Here is a 14,153-nt window from a genome sequence, read left to right on the forward strand (position 1 = left end):
CTCCATTTCCCTGCATATGGTTCCTGTAGAGGGTCTGAGTTTGGTTCCCAGCACACACAACATGAGGCTGGCAATCTACTGTAAACCCCAGCTCCAGGGGACCTGACACTTTCTTCTGTGGACTGCACTCAAGCACATAGACCCATCTCCTCACACATACACATAGATAGAAATACAATCCTAAGATAAAATGAGAGCACTCTCAGTCCTCCAAGTATCATATCCACACTTGAGAGAAGCAGTGTGTGTCCAATAAAAACACTCTGTCAACAATCACAGTTTTGCATTTCTGTAGCCTGAAACTACGTCAATCAAACTGTGACTTTCCTGAGGCACGGGGTATCTTCCAAATCACAAGCCATTACCTGGTGAAAGGTGTCTGGGTCCCCAGGATTGAAGAGCGAGGGTAGCTTTTCCTCTAGGCCTCGAACTATTTCTGGCCACACAGAATTCACCAAGAAATCATAGCCAGGAACGATAGTGCCTTTCTCACTGTGGGACAAGGAGACAGGATTGGTTAGTGCCACCCCACCTCCAGTAGGATCTGTGTGACAAGTTCCACAGACTGAGGCAACTGACCTCATGGAACCGGTTGTGGAACTCTTTGCTGGAGAAAAAATATCGAGCCTTAGTTCTCATGGCAATCTATCTGTTTTGTTTTCTCTTATTCCTTTTCTTATTTACAAGTTCCTGGTAGCCTAGGCCAAGATCTTAAGCGAGAATAATGGGTAAGAAACCATCCCTAGAGAAGGGGCCACTAACATGACCTTATCCCCAGAAAAAACTATGCTTTACTTTCTAAATCATTTACAAAACTATTATGATAAAAACTTTCCCAACAATAAAATTTCATATGGCTACACGTGTGTCATCTGAAGTGGATTTTGGTATATGGTCAAGAAAGCCTTAATTAGAAAGAATTAAAATAGTTTAAATTGATACATTGAAGATTTATAAAAAAATCAGGCACTAGATGTTAAGTAATAATTGACCATGGGGCTGGAAAGTTAGTTCAGTGGTTGAGAGCACTGACCGTTAAAGATTTATTAACCTGCTCCTGGGAATATGCCACTAGCCTTGGATGACTGTCCCCACTGACTACATCCTTTTAGAATTGTTATATTTTGATGATTTACAATGATGTTACCTGTTCTGTTGTGATCCACTGAACACATAGTTTCAGAGTTGTAACGCTTGGATGATTTTTGTGCTTTACTGTGTCAAATGATTTTTATTGGTATTTGTGATTGTCTCACTGGATATAGTTTCTAAGAGATGTAATGTTTGTTTTTTTTTTAGTGTATAAACCCCCTGTTTGAGTGCTGCAGAATACACTCAGATTCAAACTGCCTCTGTTTGTTTCTGTTGTCACTGCCGAATCCTTACCCACCTAGCTTCAAGGACCCTCATTCCAGGGGCCCCCATACTGGACTGGGGTGGTCTGTGGCAGGTTAGTTCACCCAACTTCTACTTTCTGCACTGTTTACTAAAAGAGCCTCAGCCTCATCTTATTTTAACTTTTTTTAAGACCATATTTTCTGTCTGGATTATTTCGATTTCACTCTGGGTCTCAGTGTTACACTGACCCTGACACCCCCACCCACCCTTCCCAACCCTGTCAGATACAACTCTCCTACTCACAGGCCACCACCCAGACTCTTAGCTTGGGAAACAGCAGCTGTAAGCTAATCGTGCCACAGGTCAGCTCTCTCAGCACTCAGGGGACAGAGATAGAAGAGTTACACACTCAAGGCCAGCCTGGGCCACAAAACAAGACTGGGTATTAAAACCAGAAGCCTTAGACTACAGGAAGTAACATCTGCATTCAAGTAGTTTCCTGCAAGGCATAGAGGAAGGGTCACTAACTTATCTGTGCTTGGGAGGACTCAGCTCTGAAATTCTGTTACCTTTCATGTCAAATCTCGGTCCCAACCCTGGTGTGAGAAGACACTAAGCCAGTCTGTGCGCTTTGCTCTGTGGTGTCCTACAGAGCTGCTGGTTTTCTAGTTTGAAAACTCAGAACCAAGTTCAGAGCACACACTCAAGCTCACAAAGAGGGTTCTATAAGATGTAAGTCAGAGGGACCAAACAGCTAAGGCCTCCTCAACTGTGCCAAGGAGGCTGCCCCATCCCCATGAGCACTTTGAAGTCCTGAGAACCAGGAGAAGGCTCAGTATGCTGGTCTGAGAAAGTCTACAGCTGAAACCAAGAGGCCTGGAGCCTAGAGCCTGCTCAAGGTCCTCCTGAGTCAGACCACAGAGCCGTCAGCTGGCAATGGTTAAAGCGAACCAGTATTTATTGAAGAACAGAAACTGACCAAAGGGAGAACTGAGGGCAACCTGAGGTGAACTGTGGCAGCTGGGACAGCTGGATGGTAGCTAGGAGTGATGCCTGCCATGGACATGGCCCTGGGTTTAAGCTCAGCACACAAAACCAGAAAACTGTTCTGTATACAGAATGGGATGTGGGCCATGAAAGAACGCACTCTCAGTTTAAACTGGACTTGGGAGGAAGGCAGCTGAGAAAAGGAATGTGGAGGGGCATGGATGGAGGGGTGTGGAGACTCCATCCAGAGACAGCCGGAGCCCTGGCTTTGTCCTGCACTTGAGCTCAGACCTGCTTTCCAGCCAGCAGGGCAGGAGCAGCAACACACAGGACCTGCTCACTGAGGGTGCAGCTCAGGCTGAGGCCTTTAGCTCACCTTGACACAGCTCCTCCTGTGACTTCCCGGAGAAGGCGGCAGTGGTGAGGGACGAATTCCAGAAGCTTGTTGTACATGAGCTGAAGGCCACTGGGATGAGACTCAACGAACTGCTCGACAATCACCTACAGACAGACAAACAGGAACTGCTCAACATCACCTACAGACAGACAAACAGGAACTGCTCAACATCACCTACAGACAGACAAACAGGAACTGCTCAACATCACCTACAGACAAACGGGAACTGCTCAACATCACCTACAGACAGACAAACGGGAACTGCTCAACATCACCTACAGACAGACAAACGGGAACTGCTCGACATCACCTACAGACAGACAGACAAATGGGAACTGCTCAACAATGGCATTTAAAAGGGAACCAGGAGCCAGGCACTATAGAAGTGAGAAGGACACTCAGGCGCTCTCTGTTTAGATGTTATTGTTTGCTTGTTTTCTATTTATGTATTTATTTATTTTCTTTATGTATGTGAGTACACTGTTGCTCTCTTCAGACACACCAGAAGAGGCATCAGATCCTATTACAGATGGCTGTGAGCCACCATGTGGTTGCTGGGAGTTGAACTCTGGAACTCAGTCAGTGCTCTTAACGGCTGAGCTTTGTGTCTCTCCAGCCCTTGTTTTTGTTTTTTAAGCCTCTCACTGTATAGCTAAACTGAAATCAGGCTGGCCTCAACCTCACAGAGATCTGCCTGCCCAGAGCTGGTAGATTAGAGGTATGGATCCTCACATGCAGGTCAGCTGTATATTTTCTAAACAGAAACACTATACTGGTCACATTCAGAACCAGTTGCTATGTTTACCCATAGCTCTGACTTGAAGTAGCGAAGGAGGAGGCAGAGACTGGCCTGAAGTTGGAAAATCTGCTTCCCCCAGAACAGGCCTAGGTCAGAGCAAGGGCCCATTTCAGTTCCTCACAGGCTGACCCTGGCCTCTCCTGTCAATACTGGGCTTAGGACAGGGTCTGAGGCAGACAAATAAAATATATTTCATGTATTATTTTATTTTTGGTTATAAGATTGAAACTCATAACAAAAATCCATTAAGTTTTAAAAGATAGGTTGTAAGTTACTCAGTGGTATCTGTAAATGAGAAATGTTGCCCACAGTTCATGTCTGAGTGCTCGGTTCTCAGAGGCAGAGCCTTATAGAGAACATACTTCACTGTGGGCATCCTGTGAGGGTTACAGCCTTACACTACCTCCTGATCCTGCTCTTTGCCTCCTGTCTGGATAAAAATTCGAGCAGCCATCTTCCCACTCTTGTCAGCATGCCTTGCCCTCTCTGCCTTTACCAACTCTGTCCTCCCTGGAAATGTACGTTAAAACAGTTCCTTATTCCTAAGTTAATTCTGATCATGGTGTTTTACCATAGCAACAGAAAGCAAACGAGTGTACTCGGTATGCCACACACTCTGAGTGCTGCTTTATGCCAGCACTCAGCTTGTATCTGTAGCTGAGAGGTCCCACTTACTGACAAACACCAGCACAGTTTGTTCTCTTCCCTCCACAGACAGCTACAGAGTGTAACCAGGTAAGAACATGGGAAACTGAAAACTCGTTCTAGCAGTTCTAAGGTTGCCCAGGATTAAAATGAATCTCTGTACTTACTGACAAATGTGTACAGTGTCAGGCTGGAGATGCTGACAGATGCTGACAGTCCCCAGCAGGACACACAATCCCCACCAAAAGCTGGTCCAACAGGCCACGTCCTTTACCTCTGATCAACCCCACCTTCCCAGCCCCACAATTCCTCCCCGTTTCTCAAGCCTTGACCAATGTCTTCTGTTCCCTGAAGAGCGGTGGGCAATTATCCTACTCATCCCTCGTATGCCTCACTTCTCTGGACCCTGCCAGTGCTATATCAGCCGTTAGTAGTTAGTTAGTAGCACTTAGTCTAGTCCACCAATAGGACTGATGGTTAAATTGTTTTCTAGTGACTTAACTGGGTATCTAGCTCACCATGTTAACAGAGCTAACATGTCCTGACCCTGGCCTTCTTTCTGGGTGGAACTAACAGCAGAGCTGAAGGCATCTCCAGGCTGTAGCAGGGACAGCCATCAGAGTGCATTCAGTCCCAGCTGTAACTGGGAGCAGGACCCTCTCCTACACGCATGCAGACACGCGCTCCTTGCATCTCTGGTGTATCCAGCTCTGCCCCTTACACCAGCAACACAGACCTCATTGACATATGGCTTCACCAGGACTTGGCCAACCAGAGCTTCTGCATCCCGTGTCTTATCAATGGTGGCATAGGTACGCAGGCAGTGCCGGATGATGTCCACATCTGAGGTCTGCAAACCTTCCAGCAGGAGGCCTTCCAGAGACTGCTGCAACATGGCTGTGATGCCAGCTATACGCTGTGGGAACATCAGAAAGCTCACACTCATGGCTCCCAAACTCCAAAGGGCTGTACACACCCTGATGCGTAACCTCACAGAAGGCAGCATGTGGACAATTAAGAGGGAACCCTGCCTGGGGTACCAGCCAATCTCCTCCCATGACCTGTTCTCCAAGTAGATCACTCGCTGGAAGAATTTATGGAGAGACTGTCAGAATGAGAAATGTCACTTTTCTCTGAAGTTATGAAAAGAGTTCGGCTCAGTGCCCTCACTGCGTGACTTACACCCACCTCTAACTCTAGTTCCAGGAGTCTTAAAACCTTCTTCTGGCCTCCATGGACATCTGCAGACATGCAAACACACCCACACCCACACCCACACCCAGGCTAAATGGTTAAAAACAAAGCTCAGTCTAGGTCTTTGGGAAAACTCAGCATTAACTGTGCCACATGGTGTCAGATTTAGAGTGCTACCCTGCAACCTGGAGCGTGAGACCTAGAGTTTTCACAAAACCTGTAGGCATTGACCCTTGGAAAACAGAAGTCTCAAAGCCAACCCCAAGCCTGGGGTCACCATCCATAACTCAGAGTCAGTGCCAGGCGCCAGGCGCGCTTCGAGACAAGACCAGGCTGAGATTCTCTGCAACCCACAGCCCAGCCCCCACCCCACCCCACCCGCACTTACGGGTCTCACTTTGTCCAAAAGGGGCATGCCCTTGCTCTGCACAGCATGAAACTGAAGCTGGTTAAACTCTGTGGCAATTCTCTCCAAAACCTGTCCAGTCAGGAGTGGGCTGGGAGAAACAAGCAGAGAATATAGCTGCAAAGGTGTTGACTGCCATGAGTTCAAACCACAGTGCTCAGCTTTGAGACAGTGGTGATCAGCTTTGAGACAGTGGTGATCAGCTCTGAGACAGTGGCCACCTTGCCACAAGGTCAAAATCAATCCTTATGCCATCTCTGTTTCCTCCCAATGGACATGCCCCGACCACTCCAGTTGCAGCGGGCCAGTGCTAGCGTGCACGTGACTGGTGCTGCTGGGGTTTGTGCCTCAGGGCTGCCAGCTAAGTTCACAGGGTGCCATGTCCCATCACCTCTCTCCAGAGCCACCCCCTCCAAGGCCCTCCCATCTGCCCTCATTGCCTCTGTTCTGAATGCATGTCTCTGCTTCTGTGACCCCTCAACCTTCTCTTCTTGTTACCCACATAATTCCCTTCTTCTAAACTCCCTCTGATACTTCTTAAACCCCTAATACTTTTGTCATTTTAGTGAAGGTGGCCTTCTAGTAGCAATAAATAAAGCCTCTGAAATACCTTCCAATGTAAATAACTGCTTAAAGTCATGTGACCACAGCTAAAGGAGCACTCTGCATGCTGTAGGCCCTAGAGAAGGCATTTAGTCTGCGTCTAGCACAACATACATATGAGCACCAGCCCCCTGACACATGCTATAAGCACCAATGCCATCCATCTGAGGAGAGGGAAAGCAGTGAGGGACAGTGTGGTTTATTGGAGGAGCTGAGCTAGGAAAAACGTCCCTAGCATAAGGACATGGGAAACAGCACAGTGAGGCCATTGGACAGCCTGACCCTGGACTGGGCCATGGATGCTAGTTCAGCATGAGGAGAAAGGCTGCCCGAAGATGCTCCTGTCTTTAGTGTCTGAGAAGATGCTCCTGTCCTCAATGTCTCAGAAGATGCTCCTGTCTTCAGTGTCTGCAGCTCTTCTCTCTCTGAGGGAGCCTGGATTGCTCCTGTCTAGTGTCTAAATACTAACTGTTCACTAACATGACCTTGCTTTCCCTCTGTGACAATGATAAGTGATGATCTGAGCTAAGCAAACTTCCAAAGGTGACACAGAGTAAGGCAGGCACAATGTCACAGGTATAGTTACCAGGAAACCTACTCTTCCCTAGGGGCACTGCCTGGCACCTTTATTGGGAACCTGCCAGCAACTGGCACTGGCCATGAGGACCAGACCCTGATGCCAGGGATCTAACAATCTGGCAGGAAAGGACTCAAGTCAACAGCTTCTGTTCCTGCTGGGGGTCTGCAGCAGGAAGGTGGAGCCAGGGGAGGCCTTCTGTGGTGACTTCTGTGTGTCTGTCTGTCTGTACATTCCCATTCAGAACTGCATGAAGCTTTCCAGAGCAGGAGAGACCAACAGGCTCTCAGAGACAGAGGGAATGTCACCAAGCCCCACACTTTAAGCTTTTCCTTCCCCGTGCACAGAGTCACAGCAGCTTGCCTTGCCTTGTGCATCTCCAGTGAACTGGGCAGTCATGGGGAGGTGAGAATGAAAGAGGCCCCAAGGAAGGACGGGCCTGGACACTGGGCTCAAGGCCAGACCTGCTGCTGTCACGGAGCCACAGCAGGGTCCAGGAACTCTGGAGAACTGTGTCATGAAGGGAGGCCTAGGGGGTTTGAATTTACAGACTGACAGGGTGGGAGGCCAGGCCTAAATCTGGCATGGAGGAGAAAGTAAGAGAAGGCAGATGCAGCCGTGACACAGCATCAGCCCGCAGTGCCAGCCTCGTGCACAGTGGGAGTCTGCTCCTCCAAGACTGCAAGCTGGCACCAGGGTGGAGCAGGCAGTTCTAGAGATGAGAGACAGAAGGAAAGGGGAAAGAGCTGTTTCACCCTGGAGAACAGCGCACTCGCTTCCTGGGATGAGGGAGGAAGGCACGGGTGGAGTTCTTCTGCCTTGGGCACATCGAGGAGAAACACAGCGTCCATGTCTCCTCCACGAGTGCACTGTCTGAGAAGCCACTGCAGCCTCTCGGTGGGTCACGCTCATCCCAGTCTGAGGCTGGAAGAGCAGCAGACAGTTCAGTGTCCCTTGAAGGTCACAGAGGCCTCCCAGGGTGTGTGCTTCGGGCAGAGTTCCAAGACTGTGCCGTGGACTCAGCAGGGATGTCAGGAAGGGCAGGAGAACAGGTGTCCAGGAAGGAGGCTGGGGGATGGGGTCAGTGCCGACCAAGGGCAGCCTGGGAAGGCCTGTCCCTGTGCTGCAGTGCAGGCAGAGCAAAGTCAACACCACTGCCCCCTCAGCCTGGCATCCACAAATGCTGGCCTCACAGGCACGTGCCACTACACCTGGCTAAGCCGCTTTTAAACTAGACTCAGATTTTCTCTATTTTCCAGCAACAAGTCCCACTCAAATAAGTTTTAGACTGGATGTGAAGTTCTCAGCAAAGACACTTACCTGCTTGCTTCTTGGGAAGATACATCTTTAGAACTTTGAGAGTTTAAGATTTTCTCAATTTTCTCAACCGATCGAATAACTTGTATAAGTCTCAACACACTCATCTATAAAAGGACGTTAAGCAAAAAACAAACCAAAATGGAACACTTATCAGGCTGCCGAGTCTTAATTAGCTCCTTTCCTCATTTTAACAAGGGAGAGGCAAAGGTCGGTCGATATTATACATTTTAAATATTCTTACCTAATCCTCAATTCCCAAGGATGTAAATTCTGACTTTCCTACAGTGAATTTCAAAATTCTATCATAGTTAAATGGCACAAAATAAGATGGCAAGCTGTCTTGCCAGCTCTTATATTTATTTTCTTAAAATGCATTTCCACATTTTAGTTTCCAATAAACACATCTCTCTTTAACCACATGAGTAACCACATGAGCACAGTAACCTACATCCTCAGGTGTTGGGCCAATAAACACACTACTGACAAAACAACATCCATAGCGGTACAGAGGGGACACAGGGCTCACCATAGCAGGGCAGAGGGGACACAGGGCTCACCATAGCGGGGCAGAGGGGACACAGGGCTCACCATAGCGGTACAGAGGGGACACAGGGTTCACCATAGCGGGGCAGAGGGGACACAGGGCTCACCATAGCGGGACAGAGGGGACACAGGGCTCACCATAGCGGGGCAGAGGGAACACAGGGTTCACCATAGCGGGGCAGAGGGGACACAGGGCTCACCACAGGGGGACAGAGGGGACACAGGGTACACGAGGTGACACCCAGAAGGATGAGCTGCTGGCAGACCTGAGCTCCCACCTCTCACAGTGCACAGGGACCCCCTCCGTGCTGGGGACACACGGCATGCTGAGAGGAGCTTCACTATTACTACCTAACTTACTTAAGCTATGTCTGCGATGCTGTCTTACTTCACTAAGTCCCGACTGATGAGCATGAACAGCCTGGGGTGGGGTGTTTGAAGCATGTAACATACTGCCTTAAAACATTAACATTATCCTCTCTCCTTAGTGAGGCCAGGGATGAGAAGACACGATATCTGCGCAAGCACTGATGTCAGCAGAGTGCCCAGGGAGAGGGAACCGCAGGCCCCACAGTGCTGATAAGCCACGACACTGAACCAAGGTTTAGGATAGACACCATAACGTACCTTTTTCTTCCTAATGTCTTCTTGCTTAGACATTCGTTCATCTACTGCCAGAATTCCTTCACTGACAGAGGACCTAAGACTCTTGAAAATAATAAAAACAATAGTTGGCAAATATTAAATGTAACATTATAAATCTGACACATTCAATTCTATTGCATAAGACTACTACACCCAGGCCAGTACTCAGACATCAACAAAGTCAAAAAGCATGGGGTAAATGAACCCCTGTAAGGCACCTAGGACATGGAGGCACAGTGAAACGCAAACATACACGAGAGACCACAGTCAGCTGCAGTGGAGGAAGGACAATCAAAGCCTGTGTTCGGGAGCATCTGGGATTTAAAGAGGGTGCGATATGGGGAGACCTTGCAAATCTGCACACACGCATGGGGGGATTCTTAGTAGGTCAGAGAGAATGGGGACAGCCCACTCCTGGTGGGAGAGGCACAGTCTGGCATCTGCAGGCTTCTCTTTGAAGAGAAGGAGAACTTGGGGGGCAGGGGGCGGGTGTTGGCTTCTGCAGACTAGAATCTACTCAAGCAATAGGGGAAAAGCACGGTAAGAATGGAGAAGCTCAGGACAAGAGGCCAGAAGACCAGAAACACCAGCATATCCAGGAGCTACTAAGTTAGGCCAACTGGGAGATAGTCATGAATGAAGGCGATGAAAACTAGGGTAAGTGGGGAAATCACAAACATTCTATCGAGAAGTAACTTCTCTAATGTTACAAAGCACTGTAATACTGGCTACTAACCAGGCAAACAACAACTCCCCATCTCAGGATCTCAAAGGCCAGCTTCAGGGTTGAGGATCAAACCAGCCGAGTCTGGCTGATGTGTCTAGGATGCGGTGGCAAGGTGGACAGTGGGACAAAGGGAAGGGCCGAGGAAAGGAAGAACAGAGAATCAGCCAGCATGAGAGCTGGCTGCTGGCAGAGTCTACAGAAAGCAAAGATGGGGCTGTGGAAGCTCCAGGAAGTCACAGGGACGTGGAACCCAGCAGTGGACCACAGAGTCGCTCACTTTGATTCTTTGGAGAGTAACTCAGAAGAGCTTCAGAAAAGCCACGCAGTACCTCAGCAGCCAGAGCTCCTCTTGAGCTCAAAGCCAAGCTCAGGTGGCCCTGCAGGCCACCTTCCTTTCTCCCCTCTCGATGACGCCTGACATGGGCACTATTTCCCCCAAACCAGATGCATGTCACATGTTCAGACATGGTCTAAGGCTTTTCACAATCAAGGTGACATGCACAGGTCTCCTTGGGACAGAACACCAAGCATGTGAAAACCTCACAGTACCAAAGGGCCTGGCAGTCAGGGGACCTGAGACTGTGGGATGAACCAGCAGACAAAGGACAGGGTGACACCAACCTACACTGTAATGCTCACCTAGAAGTCCACCCCTTGGTGGTTTTCTTGTGCCGTACAATACATCAGAGAAACATTTAAATTCTTGTGCGTTGGGTATTCTGTTAAATTGGTGTTTTCCTTCAGTTGCTTGGGGTTTAAAGAACTTTGTGGGTTAGGACTCTAACTACACACCATTTGTCACCTGGGAAAATACCTATAAAATAACAAATACTTAGGATATAAGCCAGTCCCAGCCAGGTGGCTGGTCACTAACAGGCTGAGGCTTTAGCCTTCCTTCCTCCAGCCACTTTAAAGCCATGGACTTGAAGACTGTCCTCAGTCATGCTGCCAACGGCAGTATCACATGCTAAACAGAGAATCAGTTATCTGCAATGTCTGAGATGAAAACTCTAACTACTGACCACTAAAACCAACAGACAGACTAGAACCCTGGATCCCTAAGCAGACAGGAGCATTGTGCTTTATAACAGATCACTTAGTAACAGCTGGGGAACTTACCAGAACCTCTTCTCGTAACTGTCCCAAAGGCACAGAAAGTTGGTTGAGGGCTCTGTCCATGCCAACCTGGAGGCAAAATCATGACAGCTCAAAATCCTCAGTCCTAACCCAGTGTAACAGTCTAAGTGCCGGTGGCCGCTGCTGGCAGAGTGTGGCTACCCGGGAAGACCATGAGAAGAAGGAAGTCACACACAGGCCTCCTTAAAGACGAGTGAGTATCTCTGGAGGATTTGGGGTGAGCTGAGGACAAGTGCTAAGTCCTGGCGGCCACAGCAAGTGTAGTGACTGTCACCTGAGCATGCTGGTGCCACAGTCTAATAAAGAGCATCTCACCTAATCTGATAACTCTTGGGGGGAAAATCCAAATTATATACAGGGAAATAATCTTTGAGTTCCTAAGTCTATTGGAACAGTCGCCTTAATAACTACAGTACATTCACAAAGCAAACACAGTTCGTTCATTTTCCTGTTTCTTAAGATTTTCAGAGGCTGTGCTTTCTATACTTCTTAGGACTAACACTTAAAAGCAAAATAAGATATGAATAAGACTTAAAAAAAAAAAAGAAAGAAAGAACTCTTTGAGAGTATTAAAATCAAGCATTCCACGCTGCTCTGACCAGCCCCTGGCATGTCCTCCCCATTCATGAAGGCCAGCCTCCTGCGGATCACTGCTGCCACTCCCTGCTGGCATGTGCACGTGTGTCATGCCAGAAAGTAGGCTCTCCGCAAGAGTGGCTGTCACGTGCTCTGGCACAGTAGCCTAACCCATGGGACTTCCTGCAAACCCGTCAGCACCCAACAAAGATGGCCTCTCGCTGCCCCTCCCTTTACTGCGCTCACAGCTAGCACCCAACACCAACTCAAGAATAATCAAGCCACGCGGAGCATGGGAATGCACACCCATAACCCAGCACTCTAGAGAAAGAGGCAAGAGGCAACTTTGTGGCAGTCTGTGACCAGCCTAGGCTACACATAAGTCCCAGGACAGCCAGGACAACAGATAAAGATCCTGTTCCAAAAGTCAGGTTTGGTAACACACACCTTATTCCAGACCTTGGGAGGCAGAAGCAGGTGGATCTCTGAGTTTCAGACGAGCATGGTGTATACACCAGGGCAGTCAGGGCTACAGAGAGACTCTGCCTCAACAACAGCGCCCACCAAGCCCATCTCGGGAAAGCCAAAAGTACAAAGAGAATCCTACAACTACACAGTTTTATGTGAGCAGGAACTAAAATCAAAAACGTGGTTCAAGCTCAGTTCTCCTGGGACTGACGGACTTTACTGAGTGCTTGAACCCTGAAACTATATGGTTTCTACAATGCTGCACTGTTAGGAACCAGCCCATGGGACAGAGCACCTGCCTGAGGCATCACCGGCAGGCGCAGTGGAGGACGCTCACCAGGTTTGTTGAGAGGTTGACAAAGTCGGCGTAGTCCTTGTTAATGAGCTCCACCATGGCCGTCTTCAGCAGCTTGTAATACAGCTCGAGGTCGTCTCTCAGCTCCTCCAGCTGCACCCGCTTCCTGCAGTCAGACACAAAGTGGTCCACGTCGAAATCCTCCTGGAATGAGCAGGAGAGCCAAGTTAGTCACACACACACACACACACACACACACACACACACACACACGAGGACAGGAGGCGGGGACAGGCCTGTCACTCACTCAGGTGCCTACAAGGGCCAAGCGCGGCCTCCTTGTGATCGCATTCTACAGGGAACTTAAGTTTCTCAATGGACACAATTCAGTTAAGGCTCTTCTAAAATCAGAAACCGCTTTCTTCCCTCAATTTTAAAAGTATTAAGGGTTCAGTGTAAAGATTTCAAGCCAATAGACTATGAAACTCACTATAGAAAGAAAAAAGAAAATGAAATCTTTTTTTAAAAAGATTTATTTATTTATTATATGGAAGTACAGTGTAGCTGTCTTTAGACACCCCAGGAGGAGGCATCAGATCCTGTTACGAATGGTTGTGAGCCACCATGTGGTTGCTGGGATTAGAACTTAGGACCTTCGGAAGAGCAGTCAGTGCTCTTAACCACTGAGCCGTCTATCCAGTCCAGAAAATGAAATCTTTGTGCTTTACAAGATATACACTGGTCTGTTTCACACCACTCGACATTGTGGCTCACATGCACACCTGCACACGCACACCTAATGCTTCTCCCAGAAAACAACTCACCTCTGGTGTATTTGGTAATGTTGAGTGTGTACTCAGGAGTCCACAGCATGGGCTTCCATGGTACAGGCATGGAGCCCAGCCCTTACCATTGTGGACTCTCAGGCCACCCGGGCTCTCAGCTCCTTCCCCCAGCATCAGAAGCTCCTGGTAGGCGGATGCACCTACAGCTAGCAGGTTACTGCTTATCTCACCTCTGACTGAGCCTCTTCCTAGTGGACCTGCTCCATCTAGTGTCACAGCACAAGTGTAATGGTTCCCAAACTTGTTAAGGCCCAGAACGCATTGCTATGATCACATAATTCCATTAACAGTGTGTAAAGCAAGAGTGTGACTCAAAAGCCGTGATCATTTTCCTGAGACATAAAGTAGGCGTTGGAAAGACTGGAAACAGGCAGTTTGCTAAGGCCGATTTTACTGAATAACGAAGGGGTGATGTAAACCCAGCAGGACAGGGGTGGGGAAATCACAAAGCCAGAAGACCCCGCAGCAGACCCTTTGCAAATGTCCACGGGTCCTCCCACCACTGTGAGAAACAAAGTGAACACAGAAGTATTTCCATACTGAGAAATGGAGCCAGCAGTGACTTTAGAGTCATGGCAGCAAAGAACAAATGGAGACTCATCCATCTTAGACTGAAATCCTAAGGTCTGCACACACCACTTCTTCAGGTAC

General features: G+C 48.5%; 1 protein-coding gene across 1 annotated transcript in view; it reads right to left on the reverse strand.

Moving 5' to 3' along the window:
* Cog2 (component of oligomeric golgi complex 2) overlaps window positions 1-14,153 on the reverse strand; it is a 31,643-nt gene that overhangs the window by 13,936 nt on the left and 3,554 nt on the right. The window contains exons 2-9 of the mRNA XM_021170856.2: window positions 12,700-12,861; window positions 11,301-11,366; window positions 9,437-9,517; window positions 8,267-8,370; window positions 5,749-5,857; window positions 4,903-5,082; window positions 2,702-2,826; window positions 366-492 (exon numbers count right to left, since the gene is read on the reverse strand). Coding sequence (XP_021026515.1) covers window positions 366-492; window positions 2,702-2,826; window positions 4,903-5,082; window positions 5,749-5,857; window positions 8,267-8,370; window positions 9,437-9,517; window positions 11,301-11,366; window positions 12,700-12,861 — 954 coding nt within the window. The remainder of the gene's footprint in view (window positions 1-365; window positions 493-2,701; window positions 2,827-4,902; window positions 5,083-5,748; window positions 5,858-8,266; window positions 8,371-9,436; window positions 9,518-11,300; window positions 11,367-12,699; window positions 12,862-14,153) is intronic.

This window comes from Mus caroli, unplaced genomic scaffold (genome assembly GCF_978045245.1).
Source record: "Mus caroli unplaced genomic scaffold, Mus_caroli_1 scaffold_10, whole genome shotgun sequence".
Classification (NCBI taxonomy): Eukaryota; Metazoa; Chordata; class Mammalia; order Rodentia; family Muridae; genus Mus; species Mus caroli.